The sequence below is a fragment of the Chlamydotis macqueenii genome, chromosome 15 (genome assembly GCF_036417535.1).
Source record: "Chlamydotis macqueenii isolate bChlMac1 chromosome 15, bChlMac1.mat, whole genome shotgun sequence".
In the NCBI taxonomy this organism is placed as follows: Eukaryota; Metazoa; Chordata; class Aves; order Otidiformes; family Otididae; genus Chlamydotis; species Chlamydotis macqueenii.
In genome coordinates this window covers 1,390,661-1,418,658 of record NC_141570.1, presented here as the reverse complement: position 1 = coordinate 1,418,658, position 27,998 = coordinate 1,390,661, and the positions used below count along the sequence as shown (strand labels likewise).

Here is a 27,998-nt window from a genome sequence, read left to right as displayed (position 1 = left end):
GGGAAGGGGAGCCCCCGCGCCCCTCGGGCAGCGTCCCTCCACGGGGCAGCCCCCAGCCCGGCGCGACGCCGCGCAGGACCCTGCGCCCTGCCAGCCCCCAGCGAACGACGACGGCAAAAGAAAGAAAGATTAAAAAAAGGAAAAGTGAAAAAAAAAAAAATAAAAGGAGAAAAGAAACCCAAGTGCAGTTGCCCACCCGGACCCGCCACCAGCGTGGCCACCAGCCAACGCCGCCAGTGTCACGCGGCACGGGGACCGCCGCGCCGGGCAGGGCTTGTGCTACATTCGGGCCGCGGCGACCCACGGCACCGGGGCGCGGGCGCGAGGGCGGCGGCCACCGGCCAGGCAGGTAGAGACCCCCAGAGCCCCCGCAGCTGGCGGGGCTGGTTCGGCCCAGGACGTGTCGCTCTGCTTCCTCTGTTGTTTGTGGTGGGTTTGGTTTTTTTGTTTTGTGGGTTTTTGTTTTTGTTTTTTTTTTTTTGCTTCTGCAAAAGGGAGTCTTGCCGCAGCCGGCGCCGAGTCCGTGAGCACAATCCTGAGGTATCTTCTTCTTTGTGCAAACCCCGAGGGACGGGATGTCCGGGAGGGGACGGCTGTACAGAGGGGCGAGGGGAGGGCGGCGGGGCGGCGGGGTCGTGGATCGTTGTGCCCTTGTGCCCACGTAAGCCCTGAGGTTCGCGGGGGGCCCTGGCGCCCCTCACTCCAGCATGGCGTCCAGCTGGTCCGCCAGGTCGTCGAACATGCTGCCGATGTCGTCCAGGATGCTCACGGTGCTCTTCGACTCCGCGGCCGAGCTGGGCGAGCAGCGGGGATGCGTCAGTGCCGTGCACGGGACGGTGGCACCACAGGGTCCCCTCCCTGTGCCCTGTGCTGCTTCGCCCCGTGTCCCCAGTGTCACCTCAGACCCCAGTGCTTCCGCATGGCCAAGGCCACCCCAGCCCCACGACGGTCCAGTTCAGTGTCCCCTCTCCAAATCAGCCCCCCCCGTGCACCCTGCCCAGGGTCACCTCCCCATCACAGACCCCACCACCAGGACCCTGCCAGCCCCACGCCACCTCTCTGACGCAGCCCCCGGCGCACCCAGATCCCCCTGCCCGCGACGCTCCAGCACAGCGTTCCCGCATCGTCACCCCCGGCACAGCATGGCCCTCCTTCCCACGACGCTCGTTGCCTCCCAAAACCTCCCGGTCCCCACGCAGCCCCATGCCCACCCCGTGCCCACCGCCTGCCCCGCGCCCCCTTACTCTGCCGCCTGGCCGTCCTCCTGCTTGATCTTCTCCTCCACGGCCTGCAGCGCAGCGGCCAGGGACGCGCTCGTCTCCTCCAGCTTCTGCTGCGCCAGCTCGGGGCCGGCGCTGTCGACGGAGGGGCCGGCGATGGCGGAGCGCGGGGGCTTCACCGGCACGTGCTGGGGCTGCGCGCCGGGCGAGAGGGGCTTGGCGGGACTGGAGCAGAGCGAGGGCGGCGTGCTGGAGGGCTTGGCGACGGCGGCGCCCAGCTGCCTGGCGGGGGACGGGGCTGGCGTGGAGCCGGCGCTCACCGACTGGATGGCGGCGTGGGGCTTGGGGGGCTTGGGCGCCGTGGGGGGCGGCGTGGGCTTGGGGGACACCGGGGGCGGCGTGCCGTGGACGCGCTTCACCTCTGCGGAGAGAAAGGAGAGGGGTAGAGGGGCGGCGGGGCTTGCCAGGACCCCCAGCGTGCGCCCCAGGGAGCTGCCGTTCTGGGGGGGCTGGTGGGGCACCTACCTGGGCTGCCGGGGCTTGGGATGGGCACCTTTTTGGGGACGGGCGCCGGTGGCCCGGGCACCTTCTGCGGCGGCTGCATCAGCACGGGCTTGGGGGACACCGGCGGCTTGAAGGGCTTCTTGGGCTCAGCGGGCGGCGAGGCGTAGTCGGGGCCGTCGGGGCGGGCGGCGGGCGGCGGGGTGGGGGGCGGCGCGGCCCCGCTCAGCTCGGAGGCCGGCCGCCGCTTGACGGTGCCTGTGCCGTTCTGGTAGACGGCGAGCGCGGCCGGCTCCAGCGCCGGCTCCTTGTCCTTGGCTTTGGGCCGGCGCTTGACGGTGTCGGACTCGGTGAGGACGAAGCGGACGCCGTCCTGCTGGCTCTGCCGGGCCCGGATCCGCCGCTTGAGCGTGGCGCTGGCCTCCACCTTGGCCAGGTCGCCGTGGCGGTGGGCCGGGGACAGCCCCTCGCCCGCCTCGCCCCGGGCCGGCCCCAGGGGCCGCGGCCGCTGCTTGATGGTGAGGTTGCCCTCCTCGGCGAAGGGGATGCCGTCCGGGGAGCCGCCGCGCTCGACCCGCAGCCGCTCGCCGGGGCCATCGGCGCCCGCCTCCGACCGCACGCTGTCGGCGCGCTCGCGGCGGGCGGCTGCAACCAGCCCGGTGACGGGGCCGCTGATGGTCCGGCGCCGGTTCACCACCTCCCCGTCCAGGCCGATGGCCTCCTTGTGCTTGACGGTGGCCAGCACGGTGGCCACGCGGGCACGCTCAGGGCTACCCGGGGGAGCCCCCGGCTGCAGGTAGTAGCCCTCGGGCGTCTTGGCCGGTCCCGGTGGCTTCTGCAGCGCCAGTGCCCGGGCCCCGCCACCAATGGAGGACATCTCCAGCATGGCCGCGATGCTGCGCACGCTGCCGGCGCTGCCCGTGTCCACGCTGCCACCCAGGTCGCTGGCCCGCCGCTGCTCCCGGCGGCTCTCGCCCTCGGCGGCGGGGGGCCCGGCGGCCGCCTCGCCCTCGCCCTCCTTGGGGAAGTCCTCGGCCATGCCAGCACTGGAGATGGCGGAGCTGGAGCGCTTGGGCGGGGGCGGCGGGGGCCCCTTCTTCTTGGGACGGACGGCAAAGGACTGGCTGCGGTTGACGTTCTTGTCGCCGCCGGCGGGCGCCCGCACCGAATGGCTGCGCCCCACGCGCCGCTGGACGGTGGCGTAGGGCCCCGCGTCCGGCACCAGCAGCTCGTCCCGCTCCTGCTCGCTGTCGGAGGCGGCGTAGCGGTTCAGGCTGTGCGCCCGCTTCTTCGGCCGCCCCGGCTCCTCCTCGCCCTCGCCCGCCGGTGGCAGGCACAGCACCGGCACCGAAACGGGCAGGACGGGCACCGCCGCGGGCCCCCCTTCGCCCTCGGTGGGCTGCGGCAGGACGTAGGCGAAGCCGCGGTGAGTGGGCGACTGGGGCAGGGAGCGGGGCGACGCAGGGCGCTCGCCCGGCGGCAGCAGCTGCGGGGTGGGCTTCACCTTGGCGGTGGCGTGGGGCGCCGACGGGCCCTGCGGGGAAGGGGGCCGCGGCTTGCCGGGGGTCTGCGGCGGCGTCAGGTGGCCGGCGGAAGGCGGGAAGGTCTGCCGGGGCTTGCCAGGCACCGGCGGCACGCTGGCGCGCTTGACGGGGTGGCCGTGGCGGGGCTGGCGCCCTTCCTTGGGCGGCGCGGGGGGGCCCTCGCCAGCCCCCTCCGCCAGGTACTCCTGGCTCTTGGAGATGGCGGCGGCGGCGGGGGGCCGCGGGCCGTCCCCCAGCAGCTCCTGCGAGCTGCTCATCAGCCTGGCGCGGCCACCCAGCCCCGGGGGTGAGCGGTAGCCGGGGGCTGCGGGGTTCGCCGCCTTCTCGGGGGGCTCCTCGGGGCCTTCACCCGTCATGGCCACCTGCAGCTCGCTGCTGAGCTCGCTGTCCTGGAAGGTGGTCATCTTGGGCGACTGGCACTCGGGGGGCTCTGCCGGGGGGGACTCGATGGCCAGCACCTCCGGGCCCGCCGCCGCCGCCGCCGCCTTCCTCTTCAGCGTGCCCGGCTCGTACTTGCCCAGCTCGGCGCGCTGCAGCTCCGCCAGCTTCTTCACCGCCAGCATCAGCTTCTTCTGGTGGCCTGGGGACAGCACGGGGCATCGGCGCCAGCGCCGGGGGCCAGGGCCGGCGCGGGCGGCGCTGCGGCGCGGGATCTTACCCAGCTTGGTGATGCCAATCTCCTGCAGGTCCTCCCAGGTGATGTCGGTGATGAAGTCGATGTTCTCATAGCCGTTCTCCACCAGCACCTTGTAGTACTGGGACAGCCCAATCATGGAGAGCCACAGCGCCAGGTTGGCCTGGGGGGGGGAGCGGGGGCACGGCTCAGCGCCGGCTGGCAGCAGGATCTGGCCCCGGCACCCCCCGGCATTGCAGCGCCCGCCCCACGCAGGTGGTCTCATCTCGCTGGGGGACAGCCCAGCCACTCCCCTTGTCTCCACGCCGTCCCCACGCTCCTCCATCACCTGGGCCATGCCCAGCCCCATTCCCATGGGAAGCCCCTGGCCGCGCCCAGCCCATGGGGCAGGAGGGGCGTCGGGGGACACACGGCGTCACACCGGTGGCGGCTGGCGGTCCCCGAGCCGTTGGGAGGGGACGCGCACAGCTTCGGGACCACGGGATGGGGGTGCCACCGGGGAGCCATGAGCCAGGTCCCACCCTCGTCCCCCGCTGCCGCCCCTCGCTGGAGGGGACCAGCTGCCGCCCTGGATGTGGCTTCGGTGCCCGCGGCCCCGCGCAGCCCTTACCGGTTTGTACTCGGGCAGCCACTCGGGGATATTGAGGTTGTTGATCTCGGAGGCGATCTTCTTCCTGTGCCCCGGCTTGGTGACACCGATGGCCGTGAGGTCCTGGGGGACAGAGACGGGGTCAGCGCTGCCCTGCGCCGGCCGTGCCCCCCTCCCCGCGGCACCCCGGTGTCACCGCGGCTTCACCTCCGGCGTCATCCGGCTAATGGTGGTGATGTCGTAGCCGGCGTTGATGAAGTTGGGCGCGTAGAGCTGCAGCTGGAACTTGCAGAGCCACTGGTACACAGCCTCCGAGCTCTGGGGAGAGGGGCAGCGTGGGCCGGGGCATCGCGGGGGCCGGGGACCCTCCGCCCGTGTCCCCCGGGGCTGTCCGTGTGCGGGCAGGCGGTCCCGGCCGGGTGCGTGGGCCCACGGCTTGGGGCGCCCCGGGTGCCGGCACCCAGAGCCCTGCCACGGTGGCCGCGGCACAGGGCTGCTGAGGCGGCTGTGGGTGCAAAGGGGTGGCCCTGCCGCGTGCCCGTGCCCCCCCCAGCGCTCCCACTCACCTTCCCCTCGGACGGCGGCTCCATCTTCTTCAGCTGGGGCTCGGCGGGGGGCTGGGGGGCGTACGGGGAGCTGGCCACGCTCTGCGACCGCGACGAACCTGCTGAAGAGGCAGCGGTCAGTGGGGCCGGGTGGGATGGCACAATCAGGACCCCCGGGTCGGCAGGGCCAAGGCAGGAATGGGACACCAACACCACCCCAGCACAGCAGCCCGGAGCACCCCGGGGTGCCCCGGACATGGGGTCTGCTCCCCCGGGATGGGCAGGGGCGCGGCGGAACACCGTGCCCAGGCACCGCCGGACGGGTCACAGCCCCCATCGCTGAACCCTGGCGAGGCACGGTGCTCACGGCGGGGGCTGCGTCTGCACAGGGGTCTGCAGGACGCCCTGCGCCATGACACACAGCGCCCAGGCGCCACGGCCACTTGCCCTGGGCTACCAGTGACGTTGCCCTTGCCCACCCGCCCGGAGCCAGGCGAGCCCCCAGCCCAGCCAGGGGCCAGGGTGCGGCAGTGCCCTCCACCCAGCATGGCCTCGAGCAGAGGGACCCAGCCGGACCCCTCCTCAGCGGGGGTTTCCCTGCTGCCCACCTCCCCCCGGCAGCGGCCGGAGAGGTCCCAACCCGGGAGAGGGAGCTGGGTAGGGGGGCTCGCCCACCCGCTGTGCCCCAGGGCCTGGCGGGGGCAGGCAGGCTGCCACGCGCTGCCTCGTCCCCCGGGACCCCCCACCCTCCAGCCAGTGCCTCCGCCAGCCCCGGGGGGACGGGAGCTGCCCAGGGATTTCTGCCGCCTGTTTCTGACCAGGAGCAGCAGCAGCAGCCCCCTCCCCAGGCTGGGAGCAGCACCCCCCGTGCGTGCGCATCCTCCTGGCATCTGCATCCCACTCGCGTGGGCATCCTCACATGTGCATCCCCCTGCGGTGCACACCCCCCATCTCTGCATCCCACTGGCGTGTGCACCGCTCCACCATGCGCACCCCCCCCCACCAACCCCGCGTGCATCACCCCCTTCCTGCGCCAATCCCCCCTCCCCAGGTTTCCACCCCCCCCCAAAGCGTGCATCTCCGCAGCCTGGGCATCCCCCGCACGTGCACCCCCCCCGTGCCCCCCCCCCCCCCCCCGCCTGCGCACTCCCCACCTGCCCCCCCACCCCGCACTGACTGCCTCCCCCGCGCCGCGGGCACCCCCGCTGCCGGCGCAGCGCCCACCCGCAGCCCCCCGGGAGAGGGGGGTCCCCGGCTCGAGCTCCGGTGGGGGCCAGGGATGGGAAGGGGCCGGGGAGGAGGGCGGCCGCCCCCCACTCGCCCACGCCACCCCCCCACCCCCCGTGGGGCCCCCACTAACCGAGGCAGGAGAAGGCCTGGCAGCAGCCGAAAGGCGAGAGAGTCATTTTTTACCCACACGGGTTTTTTTTTTTTTTGGTTTTGTTTTTGTTTTTTTTTTTTTTCTCTTCTGGCGATGGTGCCGTGGCAATAAAAAAAAAAAAAAAAATCAGACAAATCCCTGGATCCTCCTGCTCCCGGCAGCCGGGCGGCCAGCAGCACGCACCTGCGGGGATGTCCTGCGCCTTGGCCGGCCCATCGCCCACGGCGGACTCTTGCGCAGAAGCCTTCTGGGAAAGGACCGTTGCCAGCAGCTGAAAAACACCCGGGGAAGGGGGGAGAGCCGGCAGCAGTGAGGCGAGCGGGCGGTGGGAGCCGGTGGGCGCGACGCCGCGGGTGCCGCATGGCGGCCGCCCCGCCGCCAGCCCGGGCGAGGGTGGGCAGGGAGGGGCGCGGCAGATCTGGGCTGCGGCGGGGAGGGCGGCAGCAGCACAGATGGTGCTTTGCAGGCGGCGGGAGCCTGCGGCACCGCGGCACCCCGAATCCAGCCTGACGCACGCCCAGCCGGGGCCGCGGTGCCCCCTCGCCCGCAGAGCGGAGCCCCCGCAGCCCGCAGCACGGCGCTCGGCTCAGGGGCACGCGGACCCCGGCACCCAGCTCCGGCGTAACACGGGCAGGATGCCAGGAGTGGTGGGCTTATGGGTGCCGCGGCCCGGGGATGGGACCCCCAGGCTGCCGTGGGGACGTAGGGGGGCAGCGGGCAGCACGCCGGGACGCGTGGCGCGGAGGTACCCTGCGAGGAGCAGCAGACGCGGCACACGGCCTCGGCCAGACCCCACACGCGTGGGCAGCCCCTGCCCGGCACTGCAGCCCGGTGGGACGTCGTGCCGGGGGCTGAGCCCAGGCCCAGCCAGCAGCCGGGGACACACCGCCGGCCACCATCGGTGACAGCCGCGGCTGGCGGCACACTGAAGGCGCTCACGGCACCCGGCCGAGCGCCAGCCCCAGCAGGGACCAGGGCAGCCATCGAGGCAGCAAACGCCTGTCCCAAGGCAAGCGCTGGTGCCGGGACCGGAGCCAAGTGCCGCCGTCGCCCGGCACGGCCACCGCGGGGCTCGCCTTACCTTGACACCTTCAGAGCCAGCGTGCAGGGCGTGCGCCCCGCTGCCCGCGCTCTGCCCGCTCCCCGAGCTGCGGGCCGAGGCCACGCTGCCCGTGCTGCCCAGGCTGCTGCGGTCGCCACCTGCGCAGAGAGAGGAGACGCGGTCAGGGCACCGAGCCCTGCGGCTGGGCCCCGGGACGCTGCAGTGCGGCCGCGCCCCCGCCAGAGCCACCGCCGCGGCCTGGTCCGTATGACCCTTGGGAACAGGGCGCGTCCCAGCAGCACACGCGCCCGCCGTACCTGCGAAGGGTTTCCGCAGCACCCAGATCTCCTCCGTGGGGGCCGGCGCGGCCGATCCACCTTGCGACGGCGAGAGGTGGGACGGGCTCATGTCGGCCCCGCGGGACCCTTGGTGGCAGAGCGGAGAGAGCAGCCGTCAGGAGCACGTGGCTCCACGCGCTCGGGCTCGCAGCATTGAGGCACGGGGCAAGGCGACGCGCGGCCCCCGCCGCACGCAGGGAAAGCCCCGCAGCGAAGGTCTGGAGTCCCCGCCGCAGCTGTGCCCAGGGATGCCAGCGCTGCCCCAGGGGCCTGTCCCGCCCTGAGTGGCTGGCACGGGGTGACAGTGACCAGCCCGGGGACCCTGTGCCGCAGGACCTCCCCCCGCCACCAGCCAGGGCCAGATCCGCGGCGGGATGTCCTGGCTCACCCCGTGTCATCCTGGTGCCGAGCAGGATGGGGACATGACCCGGAGCAAAGGGAGCCGCATAGGCTCGGGCAGCGGGGACCATGGTCCCCAGTCAACCGTCCCCTGGCCAAGAGGGTGCTGGCCGTGCCCCTCGGCTGCCCGCACGCATCTGGGCGAGGACTCGGGGGCCGTTTGGGGCCAGGCACTGGGTGCGGAACCCCCATGCTCCCCAGGGTGCCCTGTGGCAGCCGGCAACACGCGGGTGACAGAGCGGTGGGTGAGGGGACCCAGCCCTCCCGGTGGGGCACGACTCGAGGGTCACTCCCGAAACACCACTCCCCCACCGGCTCCCCGTGCTGAGCCCGGCATTTGAAACGGCATCGGATGAGACGGACCACAGCCCTGCGAGGCCCGCGGCCGCCGCAGCCCCGCTGCCAGCCGCCGAGCAGCGCGGCCACGCCGCCAGCCACGGGCACAGCCACCCCACCGCTGCCCAGGCCGTGCTCGGTCACGAAGCCGCTTGCCCGTCAGCGGCCGGGCCGTGGCCGGATGGTACAAGGTGACAAAGTCACCGAAGGAGCGCGAGGGGGGACAAACAGCCACGGCGCGATCCGGCTGGGACGTCCCCGAGCCGCACATGCCGTGGTGACGCCGAGAGGAGCCCGCGCTGCCCGGGCAGGCGCGAGGCTCGGTGCGACCCAGTGGGGAGAGAACGTCCCGGGGAAAAGCTTTGCTCCCCTGTCCCCATCACTGGCAGACGGGCGATGCCAAGCCGCAAGCGTGGCTGGCCCGGCGCTCTCCCAACACAACCGGCTGTGCCACCGCCGCCGGGGCTCCGGCAAAGACCCCCAGCCAGCCGGCAGCAACCCCACAGCACGGCACGGGCCGCACCCCGGCAAACCCCAGCCGAATATCTGCTCCACGGGCGCTCCCGATACACGGACCTGCAGCGTCCGTCGCCGGCCCGTGCCGCAGAGACGGTCCCCAGGAGAGCATCCCCCTGGACAGCCCATCCCGCCCCGAGCGCGGTCCCGACCCCATTAGAGCGGCTCGCTGGGTGTCCAACACCCACCGGGCTGTGATGGGCAGAGGGTCCCCGCACCCAAATTCACCTCCTGGGGCTCCCGGCCGGGCACCGCGCCCTGCCCCCCGGCACAGAGCCTGGAGGGTGGTTTTGGGGGTCCCCGCACGCCCGGACGGGGTGGGCAGGACGGCAGGGGCCGCGGGCAGAGCACGGGCAGCTGGCAGTGCGGCACCGCCGCGGGCAGCGAGGCACTGAGGGTGGGACGTGCCGGCAGCGGAGCCGCGGGCCGCGCAGAGCTGCAGGGGGAGGGGGGCTGACGGCAGGCGCGCGTGCACGCACACGGCTGCCCGCATGCACACACACATGCACACGCATGCACGCACACGCCTGCACGCGCCCCCCCCACGTGCAAACACACCACGGCGAGGGGGGAAGAGGCCGAGCAGAGAGAAAAGGCCGCACACGGGCTTCAGGGGGAAAGAGAGAAATCCAGCGAGAGCACGAAGCGCGCGGCGAACTACCTTGTCCGTAACGCGGCTCGTCGGCACTGCTAGGGGAGAGCCTGCGATAGCCAAAGGAACTGAAAAGAGTCTGATGGGAATGTGGTGGTGGAGGTGGAGGTGGAGGCAGGGAATGGAACGGATGGGACGAGGCGTCACCGTTTAGCACAGCAGCCCCGTAAGCCGGGAGCGGGATCTTTTGGTACTGTTGGGGGATTGTTACAGTCTCCCATGAACCTGATAACAAAACATAACAAGAGACAAAATGAAAAGAATCAAAATAATAGAGACACGCTCAGCGCCATCAAAAAAAAAAAAAAAAAGAAAAGCAAAAAAAAAAAAGAAAGGGGAAAAAAAAGCAGCAAACCAAAAAAGCAACCAAGGGAATGTGGAGAAGGCAGGACCAAGGCCCAGCCGATGCGGAGCCAAGGAGCAGCAGCGAGCCCAGCGCAGGGCCCGGCGCGGGGCAGGGAATGGCCCGCAGGCACGTCCCGCAGGCCCAGCGCGGGGCACGGGCACCGGGGGTCCTGCAGCCGCAAGGCTCCACAGCCGGGCTGCCGGGGGTCTCGCTCCCCAAAGGCGCCGCGGGAGGAGGGCCAGCACCCCCATGCCCGGCTGGCCAAGCCCTGGCATAGCCACCTCCTGCGCCCCACACTGCGCGGGGCCCAGGGCCGCAGCCGGTGGGATGGCAACGAAACCCCGCATCCTGGCAAACGCCGCCACGGAGCCGGCCGCATCCTGGGAGCCACGGACCCCAGCCCCGCGGTACCGGCACATGACCCGCACCCGCAGGGCAGCGTTGCCCCTGCCCATCCGGCACACGGCACCTCCGCGGCCGCTGCGGCCGTGCCCGGCAGGCACTTGTGGCTGGAGTCTCGCTCTCCGCCCGTGTCCCAGAGATGCGGCCGCCCCCGCCATCGCACGGAGCCAGGCAGCACGCGGCTGCCGGGGGGAGCGAGCCGGTCGCCGCAGGACCTTTCCGAGGCACCAGCCCCATCGCACCGCTCCGGGCAGTGGGCACAGCCACAAGCCATCCCGGGGACCACGCGCCCCGCCAGGAGCCTGCGGGGATGGGGACAGGGACAGGGGGCAGGGTACGATCCCCGAGACGGTTCCCGTGGGGCAGCGCTGGGTCCCTGGCACCAGTGCCCAGACCCCTCCTCAGACCCCAAGCACCAGGTATCCTGGCCCCACGGCTGCGCCATCCCCCCCAAAACCACAGCGACGCCCCCAGCTCCCCCCGTGCATCGACCTCCCAGCACCGCAGACGCCTGCCCCGGCCCAGCGCCAGCCCAGCTGTGGGGCTGTCCCGGGAGCACCCCGGGGGTGCCGCCATCAATCCCCACGTGCGCCAGGCGGGCTCCGGCCTGGACACCGATCCCACGTGTACAACAGGGACACCAGCCCCGCACACTTGAAGGCACCGTCCCCATGCCGTGCCACAGTGGGGACACCGACCCCACCGACACCCTGACCGAATCGGGGCTCCCTGGGGCTGCGGGACTGGGAGCAGCCCGTGCAGGGAGGCTGGGGGGGCGTTATTTGCCTGTTCGTTTGCTTATGGCCTCCACGAGGCTGGAGGGGAAGTAGCCCACGCGGTCATTGCCGGTCCGGTTGTCGTGAATGCAGCCCTTCCAGCGCCCATCCGCGTGCTGCTCCAGAACCTGCAGGCAGGGACGGGTCAGGGGCCGGTGCCGCCAGCCGGTGTCCCCCCCCCGGCCCCGAGCCCGGCCGCACTCACGGTGATGATGTCCCCGGCTTTCACGTTCAGGCTGGTCAGGTCGTAGTTGTTGCAATAATCCTTGACGGCCCGGACCTGCAGAGCGGCGGAGGCGTCTGCGGGGACAGAGCGGGAGTGTCGCCGGCCGCCCAGCCCCGCGGGGGCTGTCACCCTCAGCCCTGCATCCCCTCAGCGCCGGCGCAGCCCCCCTGGCCCCCCTACCCCGCAGCATCTGCTTGATCTCCTTGCTGGCCTGGCTGGTGGTGAACTGGTTGACGATGTCCAGAGCTGTCTGGTTGTAGGTGTTCCTGACGTGGGCGTTGATCCCGCTCTGCAACGGCACGGAGAGGGCTTGGAAGGAGGCTGTCCCCCACCCCGCCACCCCCAGGACCCCCCGGGAGCAGCAGTCGGAGGGCACAGCTCGCTGCCTGGCTGCGTCCCCCCCGGGACCCTCACCCCCATTCCCTGGGAGAGGCGCACACGCTGCTCCACAGCCCCCGGCCGCGGGGCCTCTCCCTTCCTGCAGCCCCTCTCCGGGCCGGGGGAGCCCAGGGGTGTCGGGGGGGGCCCTTACATCCAGCAGCAGCCGCACCACGTCCGTCTTGCCGCAGAGGGCCGCCTCGTGCAGCGCCGTGCCCGCCTTGGTTTGCCGGTTGATGTCGATGCCAGCCTGCAGCAGGAGCCTGCGGGCAGACGGCGGGGGTCAGCGGGGCCGGGGTGGCGGGGGGGACCGGCACCGCCCCCCCCTGCCCACAGTGCCCACCGGATGATGTCGATGTGGCCGTTCTTGGCAGCGAGGTGCAGGGGGCTGGTGCCGTTGGGGTCGGTGGCGTCCCCCGGCTTGGGCTCCAGCAGCGTGGCGCACATGTTGCTGTTCAGGAGCAGTTGGACCACCTGGCTCAGCAAACACAGACGGAGCAGGGCTGCAAGGGCCGCTTGCGGGGCCCCGGCCCCCACAGCCAGAGACCCCCCACCGCCAGCCCGCCCTGGGGCCGGCTGCGCTGTGCCCCCCGGCTGCTCCAGCACCCCCAGGGTCCTCGCCGCAACCCCATCCCCTCCTGATCTGCCTCTCAGGGGTCCCGGCGCCGCGAGGACTCACCCCGACCCGGCCAAACTCGCACGCCAGGTCCAGGGGCGTCTTCCCCGAATTGTCCATGATGCAGGGGTTGGACTGGTGCTGCAGGAGCATCTCCGACTGCAGAGGAGCGAGACCCCAGCTCGGCGAGGGCAGGGAGGGCGGCACGGCTCCCCCCCACCGCCGCCATCGCCGCCGCGCCCCACCGTACCACGTCGTAGTGCCCGTGCTGCGCCGCGAGGTGCAGGGGGATCTGGCCCTCGTCCGACGGGATGTTTACGGAGGAACCCGCCTTCAGCACCATCTTCATGGGCTCCTTCTTGCCTTGCCATGCCGCGTAGTGCAGGGGCCGCATGCCTGTGGGCGAGCGGGGTGGGCGGGCGTCAGCCCCCCGGCACGCCGACGTGCCCGGCCAGAGCCCGCAGAGGGCCAGGGGGCTGCGGCCGGGCTGCGGGCCTCACCTTTGTTGTCCTTGATGTCCACCGCGGCCTGCGCCTCCAGCAGCAGCGAGATGAGCTCCGTGTTGCCGTTGAGCGCCGCATGGTGCAGAGCCGAGAACCTGGGGACCGGCTGCCGCGTCAGGGGGCCCCGCGGCCCTGTCCCCCTCCGCAGCCCCGGCAGCGTGGCCCCAAGCCCACCCTGCCTCCCGCAGCTCCCCACATGCAGCAACAGACCCCCACCTCCGTCTGCGCGGTGGGACGCAGGGACGGGGATGCCGCTGAGCTAGGAACGGGCACTGATCCGGGGACGCTGGAGCAAGACGGACGCGGATGAAATGCTCCCTGGGGATGTCGGGATGGCAGGGCACTACCTGGGGGGGTCCCACCGAGGGTGGGGGGTGCCAGGGGGCAGGGAAAGCCCCCGGCACTGCACACCGTTTGGCAGCACCTGGAACGGGCCGAAGCGGGAGGCTCACGGCTGGGAGCGGGCCAGGAGCTGACCTACTTGCTGCTCCGGCAGCGGCATCCCCGCACGGCTGCGCTCGCACCCGCCGCCCTGCTGCTCCGGGCCCTGGTCACGCACGGCATCCCCGTCCCGTCCCTGGGCCACCCCGGTGCCACCGGGGCATGGGAGGGGGCTACGGACCCCAGCGGGACCTTCCGGCACCTGCGGCTGCCGGTGGGTGATGGGGCAGTGATCCCATCTGCCCCCCATCACTGGGACCCCCAGTTGAGGGGGGACACATCCCCGTTGGGTGGCACGCTCCAGCCACCAAATTCCCGGCGGAGCTGCCGCCTGCGATCCCCCGGCGGGGAGCAGCGATGCGAGCAGACAGCTTGCGCAGGAGGCCGATCCCCAACGTCTGCCTGGGAAATGTCAGCGTTTTCCGCTCCAGCGCCCCGCTCAGATCCGCTCAAGATGGTGCAAATCGCAGCCCTCCCCCGGGGCTGCCTCGGGGGCTTCCCCCCGGCACGGCCCAGCCGGCCGCGCGCCGCGCGGGACGCCGCTCCCCGGCCAAGCGCAGGGGCACCAGCACGGTGCGCGCCCACGGCCCCCACCGGCCCAGGAAGCAGCGAGCGCAGCAGAGATGGGGAAACTGAGGCACCAGCCGCAGCCTGGGTCTGCCCTGCGCATTCCCGAGGGATGCTCCTTTCCCGGAGCAGCGCTGGAGCTTGGGGGTTGCTCCCGCACTGGCCAAGCTGGCCGGTGGTTGCAGGCAGGGCACGCGCATGGGCACCTCCCACAGCTCTCGACTGCCGCCCCAGCCCCGCCGTGACACGCAGCACTCCGGCGACACGCCGGCTCCGGCAGCCGCTGCACGCGGTGGTCTGCGGGGCGAGGCACCCCCTCGCCCTGCCCACGTCGTGCCCTCCGGCCCCTGCCCCGCGCAGGCAGCGCCACGCAGCCGCCCCACATGCTCCCGCCGCCGCACAAGCACGGTCGCACACGCAGGCACGCTTGCATGCACACGCACGCTCAGCTGCACACCCGCATGCTCGCGCAGACGCGCGGGCTGGCAGAGCCGAGGCGCCGGCGGGTACCCGGGGATGCCCGCTCCCACCGCCCCGCTGCCAGCGCCCTGCTCGCGGGTGAGGATGAGGAGGGACCCAGGCTGCCGCCAGCGCGCGTCGGCAAGGCATGCCCTCCCGCTCCCGACCCCACCTGGCCCCTCTGCTCACGGGCCGTTCCCACGGCCGCGGCACAGCCGGCCCCGGGGACCAAGCGGCATCCCCCAAACAGCGTCCTGCCGCCCCGCTCAGTGTGGGGGGCACAGGGCCGGGGGAGCCGGGGGGCGGCTGCTGCCTGTCCCTGCAAGCGCCGCTGCCTGCTCCCACCGCAGCCCCCTCCTCCCCGGGGCCCAGGCTGCCTTCCCGTGCCGGCGGCCTCGTTAGCGTGATTAGCGGTGGCGAGCCTGCGGCCCCCTTTGCCGCTCCTCCCGCCTGTCGGACGCCGGCTGCGAAGCGTCGCAAAGGCAGCGCAGGCCGGCGGGGGCACGGGTCGCCCACCCTTCACCCCCGTGGCACGCACACCCTTGCCCGCGCTCCCCACCATGCGCACCCCCGGGCGCGGGGCTCCACTCACCCGTCGGTGTCTTGGAAGTTGACGTTGACTTTCTTTGCCGATCCCAGGAGCTCTAGGAGGGAGGGAAGGGGACAGCGCGTCAGAGCGGCGCAGGACGCGCCCGGGCAGGGATTCGGGGCACGCCGGGAGGTGACAGGGGTGCAGGTTTCCCTCTCCACCAAGGTTTGGGATCCCACGGCTCTGCAGCGCAGGCCAGAGCGTGGTGCAAGCCCGCGGGCTGCTGCAGGCAGGAGGACTCGGGGTGGAGGGGTCCCCGCGGACGGCAGCAGAGCCCGGGGTCTCCGAGTCGCCGGGCCAGGCGGCTTCGGCAAAGTGGGGAGCTCGGCACGCTCCCCTGCACCCCAGCGCATCCCCCATCCCCGCAGCCCCCCGCCCACCCCACGCTGGCCTTGGTGGGAAAATAAAGCACTTGGGGGCAATCCAATTAGCACAAGGAGGAAGGATGGAGTCAGATTTACATAAGATTTAACCAAAAAATGCCACTCAGGCTTTCCAGTGAGCCTGCTTTTCCCAGCGGGGAGCTGGTGCAGGAGGAGGATGAGGAGGGTGGATGCAGCACAGCAGAGCTACGGGCTGGGGACCCCCACAGCAGAGCCCCCCAGCACCGGGACCGACCGCAGCGGACGGGGCCGAGCGCGTCCCCACGAGCCGCGAGCGGTCGCCAGGCTCCCCAACAAAGGTGCCATTCAGCGCCGGTGGAGAGCAGCCCAGGGCCGCTTCCGCTGCCACCCTGATGCCAAAAAGCGGCTCCCGGGAGAAGGGGGCCAAGCCGTCCCCCCCTCAAGGGATGCAAGTGGCCAGCGGACAAAAGGAGGAGCGGCATGGTGCCCGGCGCTGGCTCAAATCTCTGGCCCCAAAACGGGCCCCGCTCCTGCTAACCGGTCCTTGCGGATGGACGGACGGATGTCAGCGGGTCTGCGGAGCCTGGCCTTTCCCACGGGTCGATCCCAGCGAGGGGCTGGGATGGGGCAATGCCCGGGGATCGGCGTCGCGGGGTGCAGCCCCCCGCTGCCGGCCAAACCCGCATCAGCCGAACGCACTGAATCTCTCCACCCCTGCACCTGCAGGAGAGGCTGCGGCTGCCAAAATCTGTTTAGCGCTTCCATCAGCGCCCGTGCCAAGTGCTTCGTCAGTGACTTTCCAGCCGCGCAGCCCTTTGACTTTCCTTAAAGCTCTGGCAGCGGTCGCAAGCCTCGTCGGTGCCGGGCTGCGGCGTGCTCAGGCCGGAGAGAAAGGCGCGACATCGGTTTGGTGGGGTCCCACGGGGAGCAGTGGTCCCACGTCCTCTCCTGGAGTGCCGGTGGCCCAGGCCAAGGCCCAAGATGATGGAATCCGGCGTGGAAATGGCGGAGGATCAACCCCGTGTCCGCAGGGACAGCGGCGTTGCACCGGCAGCGGGTACGGAAGGCCGCGGCACCACCAAAGCTTCCGATGGGCTGCGAGCAAAAACCCTCACGCCGTGGTCCCATGGCTTAATTAAGCCCATCCTGTAACGAAGCAGCGCGCTTGCCCAGCATGGCATCAGCAGCCTGGCACGGGACATGACGGAGTCCAGGATAGCGTCACGGACGGAGCCCGGGTGCCTGCGGTTCCTGGGGCGGGACGGGCACCCCGACACGCTGCCGGATCCGCCGCCCCACCGCCATGCGGGATTTGCAGCCTGTCTGGGGGCAGCGAGACGCGGGCGAGCTCGTTAGCGGCCGGGAAGCACCAAGGAAAACTGCTCCACTAACAAGGGAGAGAGGGAAGGGAGCGGGGAGCGCTGCCAATTAAAAATACCGGCCACAAATGGAGATGGGCACGGCGGGGAGGAGAGCAGGGCTCCTGCACGGCCACGCTGCCAGCGGGCACCGCGTGCATCCCCGGCTGTCCTGCGCTCCGGGATCGCCGGAGGGCTGAGGGAGAGCACCCGGCACCCGCGAGCACCGTCCCGCGCAGGGGCTGGGGGCATTGAGCCAACGTCGCAGCACAGAGGGACTGTGGCACCCCCGGCACTGGTTCAGGGTGCCTGAACCCCACCGATGCCCTTGGGACACCCCACGGTCCCCTCTTGGCTCCCCACGGGCTGCTCAGGCGATGGTCGCACCACGTGGGAGCACCCCTTGAGCCCCAGCCCCAGGGCGCTGAGCAGGGTCGGACAAGACCACATCGCCGGCCCCGGGAAAGGGGGACACGCGCTGCGGGATCCAGTGAACCCCAGCATCAGCGGGCCTGCGCGCACCGGGAGCCGCAGCCGTTTGCCACAGCCACCGACTGGAAACAGCGTCTGCTGCGAGTAAACACCGCCGCGGGGAGCTGAGCCCAGCCGCGGCTCCCGGGAACGCCTTCACTGAAACACAAAGATCACCGCAGCGAAACGCACGCTCGACTTCAACCCGGCGCCCTGCGTGCACCATCCTCCCCTGCCACGCCGCCCCGCAGCACCCACACCCCGGGCGGGCACCGTGGCGGCAGGTGACACACGAGCCGGTGGCACGTGCAGGGCACAGCGTGCACGGGGGAGCCGCTCTGCACCACCCCGGGGTCCGGCCACTCATCACCCCGGCCCCCTGCACCCCCGTGCAGTGCCTGGTCGCTGCTCTGGGCACCACGGTGCACGCCGTGGGGAGACCCCCGTGCCCCACCACTCCTCTGAGCGCTGAAGTGCATGGCACAAGGAGACCCCCATGGCCAACCACTGCTCTGAGCATCCTGGTGCACGGTGCAAAGAGACCCCCATGGCCAACCACTCCTCCGGGCACCGCGGTGCACGTCGTGGGCAGACCCCTGTGCCCAGCTGCTCCAGCCCCTCCCATACACCGATGTCCGCGGCCACAGCCCCACACCATGGTGGGACTCCTCAGCATCTCCGGGGGCTCCTCTCCCTCCCTGGCAGCGGGGCCACGCAAGCGCCCGTTATCCTGGTCACGCGCCCGTCATCCTGCTCGTGCACCAGCCCCCTGCATCCGCAGCCAGCGCAGCGCCAGCGGTGGCGATCGATGCCGGGCCGGGGCGCGGGGGGCTCCCGGCCAAGCCCCCGCTGACGAAGCACATCTTCGCCCAGCTTCCCCTCCGGCAGCGCCGCACCAGCTCGCAGGGAGAAGGCTGCTGCTCCGAGCAGATGGCTCCAGCCTCCGCTAAATCAACATCTACTTAATGAGGGGAAAGCTGTCACTGTCTCCCCCCACTTCACCCCAGCTCGGCGGACCCCCCCGGGACCCCACAAGCAGGACGACACGGAGCACCCACGAGGAAAATATTCAAAGCAAAGCCAAGTGCTTCTTTCTGAGGAGCAGGGGAAGGGGAGGGGAGAGGACCCTGCAGCGGCATCGCCAGGAGCTGCCGGATAAAGGAAGCATCCAAAATAGCTGCTCTTAATTATATCCTTGCTGACGAGCGCCACACAAACAACGGGCGCTGCGAGCGCTCGCCGCACGAGGAGCCCTGGCATGAGCGGTCTCGTTCCTCGCAGCGAGGATGGGGGTCTGCGCTTTGGGGGGAGGGTCCCCCAGCGTGGCACGTGCGTGGGCAGAGCGCGTGGCCACGCGCTCTGTCCACGCACGTGCCGTGGCAGGGGACCCCACAGAGGTGGCCGCAGCAGCCCCGGGTGGATCCGGTGACAACGGGGACGTCGGGTAGCAGGTCCAGGTTCTCCCCTTGATTTTTTTGGACTGGCTAAAGAACGCAGCGGGAAGATCGGGCAGGATGCTGGCCGCTGCGTGGGAAGGGATTGCCGGGGGGAAAGAGGTGGCAGGGATGGGATGGGCCCGTTGTAGTCCAGTGCCCACCACAGCTGGATATCCCAGTGCCCAACACAGCTGGAAACCCATCACAGCTGGACAGCCAAGTGTCCGTCACAGCTGGAAACCTGTCACAGTTGGACATGCACTGACCACAACTGGACAGCCCAGTGCCTGTCACAGCTGGACAAAAATTGCCCATCACAGCTGGATACACCAATGCCCATCACAGCTGGAAACACTGCTCACCACAGCTGGACAGCCAAGTGCCCATCACAGCTGGATACCCCAGTGCCCACCATCGCTGAACACACATGAGGCACCACAGCTGGACACCTCAGTGTCCATCACAGCTGGATAATAACTGCCCACCACAGCTGGACATACACACCTCCCCACAGCTGGTCACCCCAGTGTACATCACAGCTGGGTAAAAATTGCCCATCACATCTGGACACACACAACTCGCCACAGCTGGACACCCCAGTGTCCACCACAGCTGGACATCTCAGTGCCCACATAACAATTGCTCACCACAGCCGGACAGCCCAGTGCCCGTCATAGCTGGACACACTGCTCCCACAGCTGGGTAACACCTGCCCACCACAGCTGCACACCCATTCCCACCACAGCTGGACACCCACAGCCGGCCGCCCACCGCAAGCCGTTCCCCAGATCCCAAGGCGCGTTCGGGGGGATGCTGGCCCAGCGCCCAGCGCACCTGCGGGTGCTCCGGCCGCCCGGCCCTCGCGCGGAGCCTTCCCCGGGGAGCGAGAAATCCGCGCTCCACAATCAATAGGCCCTGGCAGCCTGAGTCACGGCGCTGCCGCAGCGCAGGGCTGTCCCCTGGGGCCAGGATGAAGCAACTTAAACGAAGCTTTCAAGAGGCAGCGGGGACTCCTCAGTGATTTCATTTATTTTTTTTTTTAAAAGGAAACCTTTCAAAGCCAAGGGAACACAAGGGGCTGACCCTGGGGGCTGCCAGGGCAAGCGGGGACGGGGGGCACGGGTGTACCCAAGGCAGAGCCAACCCGCTAAAAACCCGGGGCTGGAGCCGGGCAGGGGACCCAGCACCCCACAGCGCCCACCAGCACCTCACCAGCGGCTGCCATCGCATCCCCACCGTCCCTGCATCACCGAGCCGTATCCTCGCCCGACTTCTGCTGCCCGGCACCACGGAGCCCAGCCGAGCCGTTCCCCGTCAGCCAAATTCCCCCAGGACAGCCCCAGCACCACAGGGCGGCCTCCCCCAGCCCCAGTTTGGGGCTCAGCCGCGCAGCCCCCCCGGCTCTGTGGACCCTCTCTCCCAGCGCAGGCTCCTGCCCGCTCCGCGCTGCCGGCAAACCCGCTGACCCCTGAAGAACACGCGGTGCCGTGCCACTCTGCCGCGCGAAGGCTGCCGGTGACTCGGCCCCGTGCCACCGGGGACGCAGGGGAGCGGGCAGCAGCGCAGCGACGCATCGCTGCCAACACCAGAGGCGACACACGAGGTGCCACGCTCAGCCTCGCGGAACCGGCACCAAGCACCGCAGCAGCCCCGCTGCGCCCGTCGCCGCCGGCCTGGTGCCAGCCGTACGCCCACCCTCGTCTCCGCGGAAATGCATGTTGGTGCCGCTTCCACGCAGCCTTAATTGACAGCCCGCTCTCCTCGCGTCGGGGCGGCGGCAAACGGGTAATTTTTGGTAATCATCCTGGCTGGAAGGAGTCAGCGCCAGCACAGTAAGGCGGCCGCGGTGGGATGTGGCTGCTCGGGGTCACCGCCAGCCTGCATCCACCCATCCAGCCTGCGTCCACCCGTCCGTCCCCGCGACTGCATCCCAGCAAGCCGGCGCCATGCATCCTCGGTGCCCGAGCAGCGGCTGCCCAGGACATGGGAGCAGAGAGGGGCAGCTGCTGGCACCACTCACCCCCATCCTGGGGCAGAGACCGCCCTGCCCAGTGCCCAGTGCCCTGCCCCTGCCCCATCCCTGTCCCCGTCGCCGTCCCCATCCCCAGTCAGGCAGGGAGGACCGACCGCAGCCACGCTGGCGTGTGCAGAGGGACCAGTAGCTTTGTGCATCTTAAAGCATCGTTAACTAACGAACGGCCGCTATCATCTGGCCTCCCACGAACCCAGCCCCAGTCCACACATTGCTGGGAAGCGGTAGGGAGCTCCTCTGTGTACAGAGAGTGTGTGCACACGTGTGAACACGTGTGCATCGAGAGCGTGGGCACGCGTGTGACTGCGTGTGCAGGCAGGCAGCCCAGATAAACAAGAGGGCAACGAGCGCTGCCGCGGCGCGGGGCTGCCGGCTCCCGCGCCGTACGTGGGTAAACCGGGCCCTGGGGACTATTTTACACGCGGTGCCTTCAGTGCCGCCACTTGCTCTCATCCACAAAACAGCCCGGTTCGGAGCCTGGTCGGAGGCCTCACCGCGCTCCCGAAGACCCAGCAGCGCCGCAGGGGAAGGGCAAGGCTCACAGGACCCATCCCAGTGTCCCCAGCGTCCCCAGCACAGCGGGCACTGGGATGGGGAGGGCAGGGGCGGTGCGGGACCACTTGCCCCATCCCTGCCGGGAGCTGGAGCTTAACCAGAAGCATTCCCAGGATCCACGCGTGCCGGAGCGGAGGCAGCCAGGGAACAGCTGCTGCGGAGCCGCACAGCCGCGAGGAGCGCGCCGCAAACAGCCCAGCTGCAATGCAGGAGCCGGGCGGGCGGCCGCTTTGTCTGCTCCAACGGCTCCGGCGGCCGCGGACCAAAAAACCCTCGGCGAGGAGGCGGCGCAAAGCCGGGCTCCCAGCAGCCACATCTGGAAGGGATCAGCCGGCCGCCGCCACCGCCGCTGCCGAGATCCGTCCCCAGCGCCGAGCCCCACGCCAGGCCGGGATGGAGGCACTGCCGAAGCGGCCAGTGGAGACGGCCTCAGATGTGCACGGGCACACGGTGCACACGCATGCACAGAGGCACACGCGTGCACAGGACAGATGCACACGGGCACACGGGCACACGCGTGCACATGGATGCACGGGGCAGACGCATGCAGATGGGCACACAGACACACACACGAGCTACACGCATGCACACCGACGCTCAGGGGCACGCGCAGGCACACGGGCAGAGCAGCCAGCCGCCGGCGAGCACGGTGCTCGAAGAGGCAGCGCCCACGGCAGCCGCTTGGCCACCAGCCCCAGCCTGCTCCGTCTCCAGCCCACGTGGGCCACGGCAGCGCACGGAGCCGGGGTCCCGCCAGCCCGCTGCACCCCGGGGCCCCCCAGCCCCGCGCCCACCTCGAGCCGCTCGGCTCTCACCAGGCGGCCGGCGGCGACCTTGCTGGTGAGACCCAAGGAGACGGGGGCAGAGGCGGCAGCTCCCCGCCAGCCGCTCTCCCGCGCCGTCCCAGCGCCGCGCCTCGCCAGCCGGCCGGCTCACGCCGGGCACCAGCGCCCATCCATCACCGGAGCGGGCCCGGCAGCGCAGGGCTGTCAGGCCGTGCCGAGGCCAGTGCCGCGTCCCCGGCTTCCCATTTCTCAGGCTGATTGCTCCTGTCGCTGCGGAGCCCGGCGTTAAACACCTCATTTTCTCCTCCCGTACCGAGTTGGAAAATACTATTAACATTTCATCACGGCTTACGGAGCCCTCTCGGCCTGGCACGAAGAGCCGGCCCGCTGGCGGGATCGCTCCTGCGCCGGGTGGGCTGTGTTGGCCCGTCTCTACGGGGAGAGGGGATCGGGAGGGCGAGTCCCACGCGCACCCCAGTTCCAGGATGGGACGGTAACACGGGGGATGTCAGCGCTGCACGCCAGCTCAGAAATTGGCACAGCACGGCCCACCGAGCCACAGCCAGGGGACGAAGCGGCGATGGAGCAGCAGTGTTCGTGCAGGCGGGTGCAACCCCGGGTGCTCCCGAGCCGGTTTGGCTCCCCAGCCCCTCTCCCACAGCAGGTTCACGGCCGGCACGGCCGGCAGGTTCACCAGCCCCGGCAGTGCCCAGCGCCGGCACAGCGGCACGCACCGCTCCCGGCACACATCGCTCCCGCACCAGCACCGGGAGAGCGAGCACCGTGGCGGACGCGTGCCGGCACAGCCCCGAGCATCGCCCCAGAGCCACGCGGTCCCCGCCACCGCTCACCCCGCCAGCGACACCGCAGCTCCCGCCCGATGCGTGCCCGTGGCCAAAGTTCACCAAGCACCCACCGTGGCTTCGGCACCCACCCGGGTGCCGGCACAGCGCAACGCGGCCGCCATCCGTGGGCATCACCGTGGCGGGGCCGAGCAGCCGCCAACGGGGCCCCGTGGGCACAGGGGGAGCGGGAAGGGGCCGGGGGCACCGAGTTGGGGAGGGGGCTGCTCGCAGCCTTTCCTGGCAGCGGGAAAGGGGAAGGAAGGGTTAAAGGGAGCGCAGCAGAGCAGGGGAGAGGAGCCAGACGCCAGCCTGGCTACTGGAAACCAAACCGCACTGGGCTGGCGGGGAAGGGGGCGGCTGCGGAGGGGGGCTCAGGGTACGCACAGCACGCGGCCAGCACTCCAAGCATCCGCGGCGCCGTCACCCTTGGGTGCAGCCTGGCCCTGCCACCTCCCTGGGAGCATCAGCCCACCACGGCGCATGGCAAGGAGCTCCTCGCGTGGGGAACGTTTGGAGCTGGTGGTCCTGGCAGAGCCCCGGGCACAAGGGGCTGCCTGCCGCCGGCAAAGGGCGGGCTGGTGTCAGGCCAGGGGAATTTGGGACTCCTGCGGGAAAATCCAGGCCAGCCAGGGAGCCTGCAGCACGGGGCTCACTGCTCCTCGGCGTCGGTGGCCAACGGCCCTGGATGCTCTGGGCGAGCAGGGACCCCGTGGCCGGCTCCAAAGCGGGAGCTGCGCTGGGGCGGCCAGGGGGCAGAGGAGGGTTCGCACGCACAACTCCAGCCCAGCCGGAGAGCGAGGCAAGAAAATGTAAAATAACTAGGGATCACCAGGGCCGAGTAATAACGGCCCTCCGGAAGGAAACTTGGCGCACGCCAGCCCGCGCCCGCCTGCCAAGTCCTGCTGGGAGCGAGGTTTCACACACGGGCTAGAAAGCCAAGAAGAAGTTTAGAAGGGACGCGCTGACGCACCGCTACGCACGGCAGCGGCAGGAGCTGCCGGGCCCTGACCGCCATCCCGGACGGCCCTCGGGCCCTGCGCCTGGAACATGGCTGGGATGCACGGGCATCGCCCCTTAATCCGCGCCGAGGGGATCCGGGGTCGGAGCAGCACCCAGCCACGGGACCGGCAACGCACGAGGACCCAGCACCCCCTTGCAGCCCCCCAGCCTGGCCAAGCGGCCACAGGATCCGACCCCGCTGCCCCTTCCTCCGGCTCCACACGTCCATCCCGGCACCGATGGCTCCGGCGGCACCCAGGGGCTCCGGTGTCCCAGCAAGCACCCCCTGCCCGGAGGAGGGGGCTGCCCCAGCGCCCATGGCTGGGGAAGGCAGTGGGATGCATTAGGGGCGGCTGCCCCCCGGGAACGTTTCCTGCGGTACCAGAGGGCACCGGGCAGCTGGCGGCCACGCGCGCTCCGGGCACCGCACCGCAATTGGATTTGCAGCCGCCCTGCCTTTTACTGCATGGAAATTGAATTGTAAAATGTCAAAGACATTTCCTAACTGCGCCATATTAGCCCGGTTTTATTAAATACTGTTATCAGAGGAGATTATTAATGCAATCAAATGCAGGCAAAAAAACCCCCAGAATTAACTGGCCGCCGCGCTGGAGGGCAGGAGGCTGCCGGCGAGGCCCTGCCCGGGGAGCCCGTGTCCCGGAGGGGTCTGGCTCCCGCCTCCCGCTGCCGCCGCGTCCCGGAGCACCGGCAAAGTGGCCATCCTGTCCAGCTGCTGCAGCTCCGCTCGCATCCAGGGATGGAGCCCCACGGGATGGCAGCGCCCCGGAGGGTAACGAGCCTGGGGGTGCTGGCTGAGCTTTGGGGTCCCCGCCTGCACCGCGCACGCCCCTCCGAGGAGCTGCCTGGCTCCTGCCCTGATCTTTGCACCGGTAGCCAGCTCTCCTTGCCCCGCGTGGCCCGGAGCTGGGAGCAGTGTGGCCGGAGGCCACTGTGGGGTCAGCACAGCACCAATGGTGCCAGTGGGGCCGGGGTCCCTCCCTGGGCAGCGGGGCCAGGGCTGGCTGGGATAAGCCCCGAAATGCCAGGGGTGCTACCAGCGAGAGGCAGGGCAGGATGCGGTGCCCTGCGCAGGCAGCAGCGTGGCAGTGGGGGTCTCCCACCCAGGGCAGGGGCACCCTGAGAGCTGCCCGTGCCTCGGCACCTGCACCCCCAGCAGCGGGGCACAGTGAGGCTGGGTTACCCCAGAGCAGTGGGGTGCAGGGCCCCCTGCCCAGCTCCTGACCCCCACCAGGCAGCATGGCTCATCCAGCCCCGGGCGTCCCGGGGCGAGGTACCCGGAGCTCCAGCAACGCACGAGGACACAAGCCCTGACTGCAGCCTGGGCCATCAGGATGGCACCGAGGGCTGGCTCGGGGTGGGCAACGCAGCCCCACGGCATGCAGCCCTGGCTCCCACTCGCATGGATGGCCCCTGCCATGCCAGGCACTGCGGAGCCACGTGCCGGGACATCTTTGCTGCACGAAGCCGCCACGCGTGGAAATGCTTCGCAAAGCCCCCTGGGCTGGCGGGAGGAGAAGCCGGGGCACAGGGGCCTGGCCCATGGCTCGATGTCCCTCCCGCAGCACCGGTGGCTGCCATGCAGAACCCGTTCCCAAAGTGGACGAGCTGCTGGCAGCACCGGCCTCAGGACGAAGGAGCCCGCTCGCACCAACGCACCGCCACCAAGGAACCACGCAGTTCCGCATGGGGCACGGCGCAGCCCCGGGTGCCCAGGACGGGGATGGCGCAGCGAGCACGGAGGCTGCTGGGGACACCCTGGGGCCCCGTCCCATCCCACCGAGCCGAGGTGAAAACGCCAAGTCACTACAATTCTTCGAGGTAGCAGCGAGGAGGAGGGGACAGGGAGGGAAACAGTTTGCTGCCAAATCCCTGCATCTGATTTGCGTAACTTTCAGACAACCTCATCAATTATGGATGCCCGGGAAGCGAGCGCGGTGTGCGCTGCGGCCGGCCCGGGCCCCACAAACTCGTACTCCACACGCTAAATCGGGCCCCACGTCGCCATAGCAACCCGTGTTAATTCACGCAGGGATTTTAAAAATCTCATTTATTAAACCCCACATGAATAGGATATTATCCAGATAACAGAGCTAAGTTACAAATCTTCCTGGTGCCGCGCAGCACGGGGAGCGCCGGAGGCACGCGTGGGACCCACACGCGGAGGGGATGCGGGGATGCTACAGCACGGGGACAGGACAGCTTCGCTTGGCCATCTCCCACCCCGTGCCGCCCACCGCTCCTCCAGCCCCGCTGCCAGGGGTGCCCGTACTGGGAGCACGGCACCCGCTGCCGCACACACGACCCTGCCACCGGCCAGGAGAGCCGGGTCCCATGGGGAAACCGCACCGGAACGGCCTGGTACCAGGGGGTCCGGCAGAGCCGGAGGTGCGCAGCGCAGCCGGGGCATGGGGCAAGCATCCAGGCCCACAGCGGGAACCTCCCCAACACCAGGCTCGGCCTCGCACGGCGTCCCTTGTCCCTCGCCCAGGAGCCCAGCGCGGGGAGCATCGCCGGTCCCCGCGGCAGTCCCGCCCCGGCCGGAGGGCTCTGCGGCGGGAGGTGCAGCAGAGTAGGGCTGGGAAGGAGCGGGATGTGGGAGGAGGTGGTGGTGGCACTCCGGAACCGCTGGCCGTTGCCACAGCAACGCCAGCTGTGCGCCCGGGCCAGCGGGGATGGATGAGGGGTGTGCGGGGGGACAGCGCTGGGCACGGGCCAGGCGTCGTCCCCCTGTCCCTGCACACCACTCCGAGAGGCCACGGCAGCGGCAGCACCCGGAGCGGGTTGGGGTGAAGGGGGCTCTGCACCGGAGCCTCTTCTCTCCCTGCACAGGCCTTCAACAGCGATGGCATGATGGTACAGGGGACACGAGGGACACCAGGCCGTCCTCGTGCGGCACCAGGACACGAGGGACACCACGCCGGCCTCGTGCGGCACGAGGGACACGGTGGCCCCCCATGCCAGTGGGGACACGGGGGACGCCATGCCAGCCCTGCACAGCACCAGGACACGAGGGACGCCGCGCTGGCCCGCACGAGCAGGGATGGGAGACACCGCACCAGCCCCGCACGAGGGTGCCGACGTCTGGGGAGCGCTGGTCCCCGGGAGGGAGGGACGCGGGGCGCGACGGCGAAAGGGCTGCGTGCCCAGCGACCCGGTGCCACGCGTGTGCTTCCCGTGGTCCCTGTCCACGGACGGTCCCCACACCCCCGGGTCGTCCCCGCGCACCAGGCCCAAAACCCGCGGCTGCATCAGCAGGGTGAATAATTCAGCCCCGGGTGGAAGGCCCCGCGGAGCGGGTCTGTGGCACGCGGAGCAGACACGGATGGAGCCACGCACACGGACACGCACGGACACAGGCGCACGGACACACGCGCGGCCCCGCAGCCTCACGCCCGGACACACGCGCCAGCCGCAGCGACGCGCGCGGGGAGACACGCGTGGAGCCCCATCCCAGCACCCCCGCACGGAGACGCGCACCGGCGCGGCCCCCCCCCCCCCCCAAAACACGCACATGCCGGGGGTGCGCACCCACACGCAAACGCGCGACGCGCGCCGAAACACAGACACACACGCACACACACGCACGTCCACGCGCGCAGGGCACACGCAAACGCCCGCTCCGTGCACACACGCGCGCCCCACGCACACGCAGGTGCCCCCCCCGCTCTGCCCAGCGGCTGCACTGGGGGGATCGGGGGCGTTTGCGGGGGGGGGCGGCGGCGGGCTGCTCCCGGCTGCAGGGCAAGGGCAGCCCGGGGCCGGCGGGGCGATGCTGAGGGATGCTCCGCCAGCCCCCCCGCCGCCCCCCCCCCGCCCCGGGGGTCCCTGGCACCGGGATGCTCTGGGCCCGGGGAGCGGCGGGCGGGCGATGCCGGTGTGTCCCCCCCCCGCCGCCGCCGCACTCACTGGCTTTGCCGGGCTTGGGCCTCTGCAGCAGCTTCTGCACGGCCGCGACGTCCTCCGCCTTCACCGCCTGCACCAGCTCCTGGTCCTTGCCCATGGCTCCGCGCCGCCGGGGCTACCGGCTGCGGGCTCACGGCCCGAGCATCCTCCGCGGCGCGGCGCGGCGAGGGGCGGGCGGCTCGGCTCGGCTCGGCTCGGCACGGCGGGGGCCCCCCCGCCCAGCCCGGCCCGGCCCGGCCCAGCCCAGCC

General features: G+C 70.7%; 1 protein-coding gene across 4 annotated transcripts; it reads right to left on the bottom strand.

Annotated features, from left to right (window-relative positions):
- Positions 1 to 81: 81 nt before the first annotated feature.
- CASKIN1 (CASK interacting protein 1) lies at positions 82 to 27,895 on the bottom strand. Of its 4 annotated transcripts, none has more exons than XM_086759649.1 (21): positions 27,753 to 27,895; positions 15,004 to 15,055; positions 12,942 to 13,039; positions 12,692 to 12,837; positions 12,505 to 12,600; positions 12,169 to 12,299; positions 11,980 to 12,088; positions 11,628 to 11,736; positions 11,427 to 11,521; positions 11,232 to 11,349; positions 9,707 to 9,922; positions 7,774 to 7,881; positions 7,496 to 7,614; positions 6,598 to 6,685; positions 5,055 to 5,155; positions 4,696 to 4,806; positions 4,510 to 4,611; positions 3,924 to 4,062; positions 1,746 to 3,845; positions 1,245 to 1,641; positions 82 to 794 (listed from the first exon to the last, which is right to left on the bottom strand). In XM_086759649.1, exons 1-21 carry the CDS (start codon positions 27,844 to 27,846, stop codon positions 698 to 700), a joined length of 4,626 nt encoding a protein of 1,541 aa, XP_086615775.1. In that variant the 5' UTR covers positions 27,847 to 27,895; the 3' UTR covers positions 82 to 697. The 4 variants fall into 4 exon arrangements, with proteins under 4 accessions (XP_086615775.1, XP_086615776.1, XP_086615777.1 ...); XM_086759650.1 differs by having other exon boundaries at positions 5,055 to 5,152; XM_086759651.1 differs by lacking the exon at positions 9,707 to 9,922.
- Between the last annotated feature and the right edge of the window lie 103 nt (positions 27,896 to 27,998).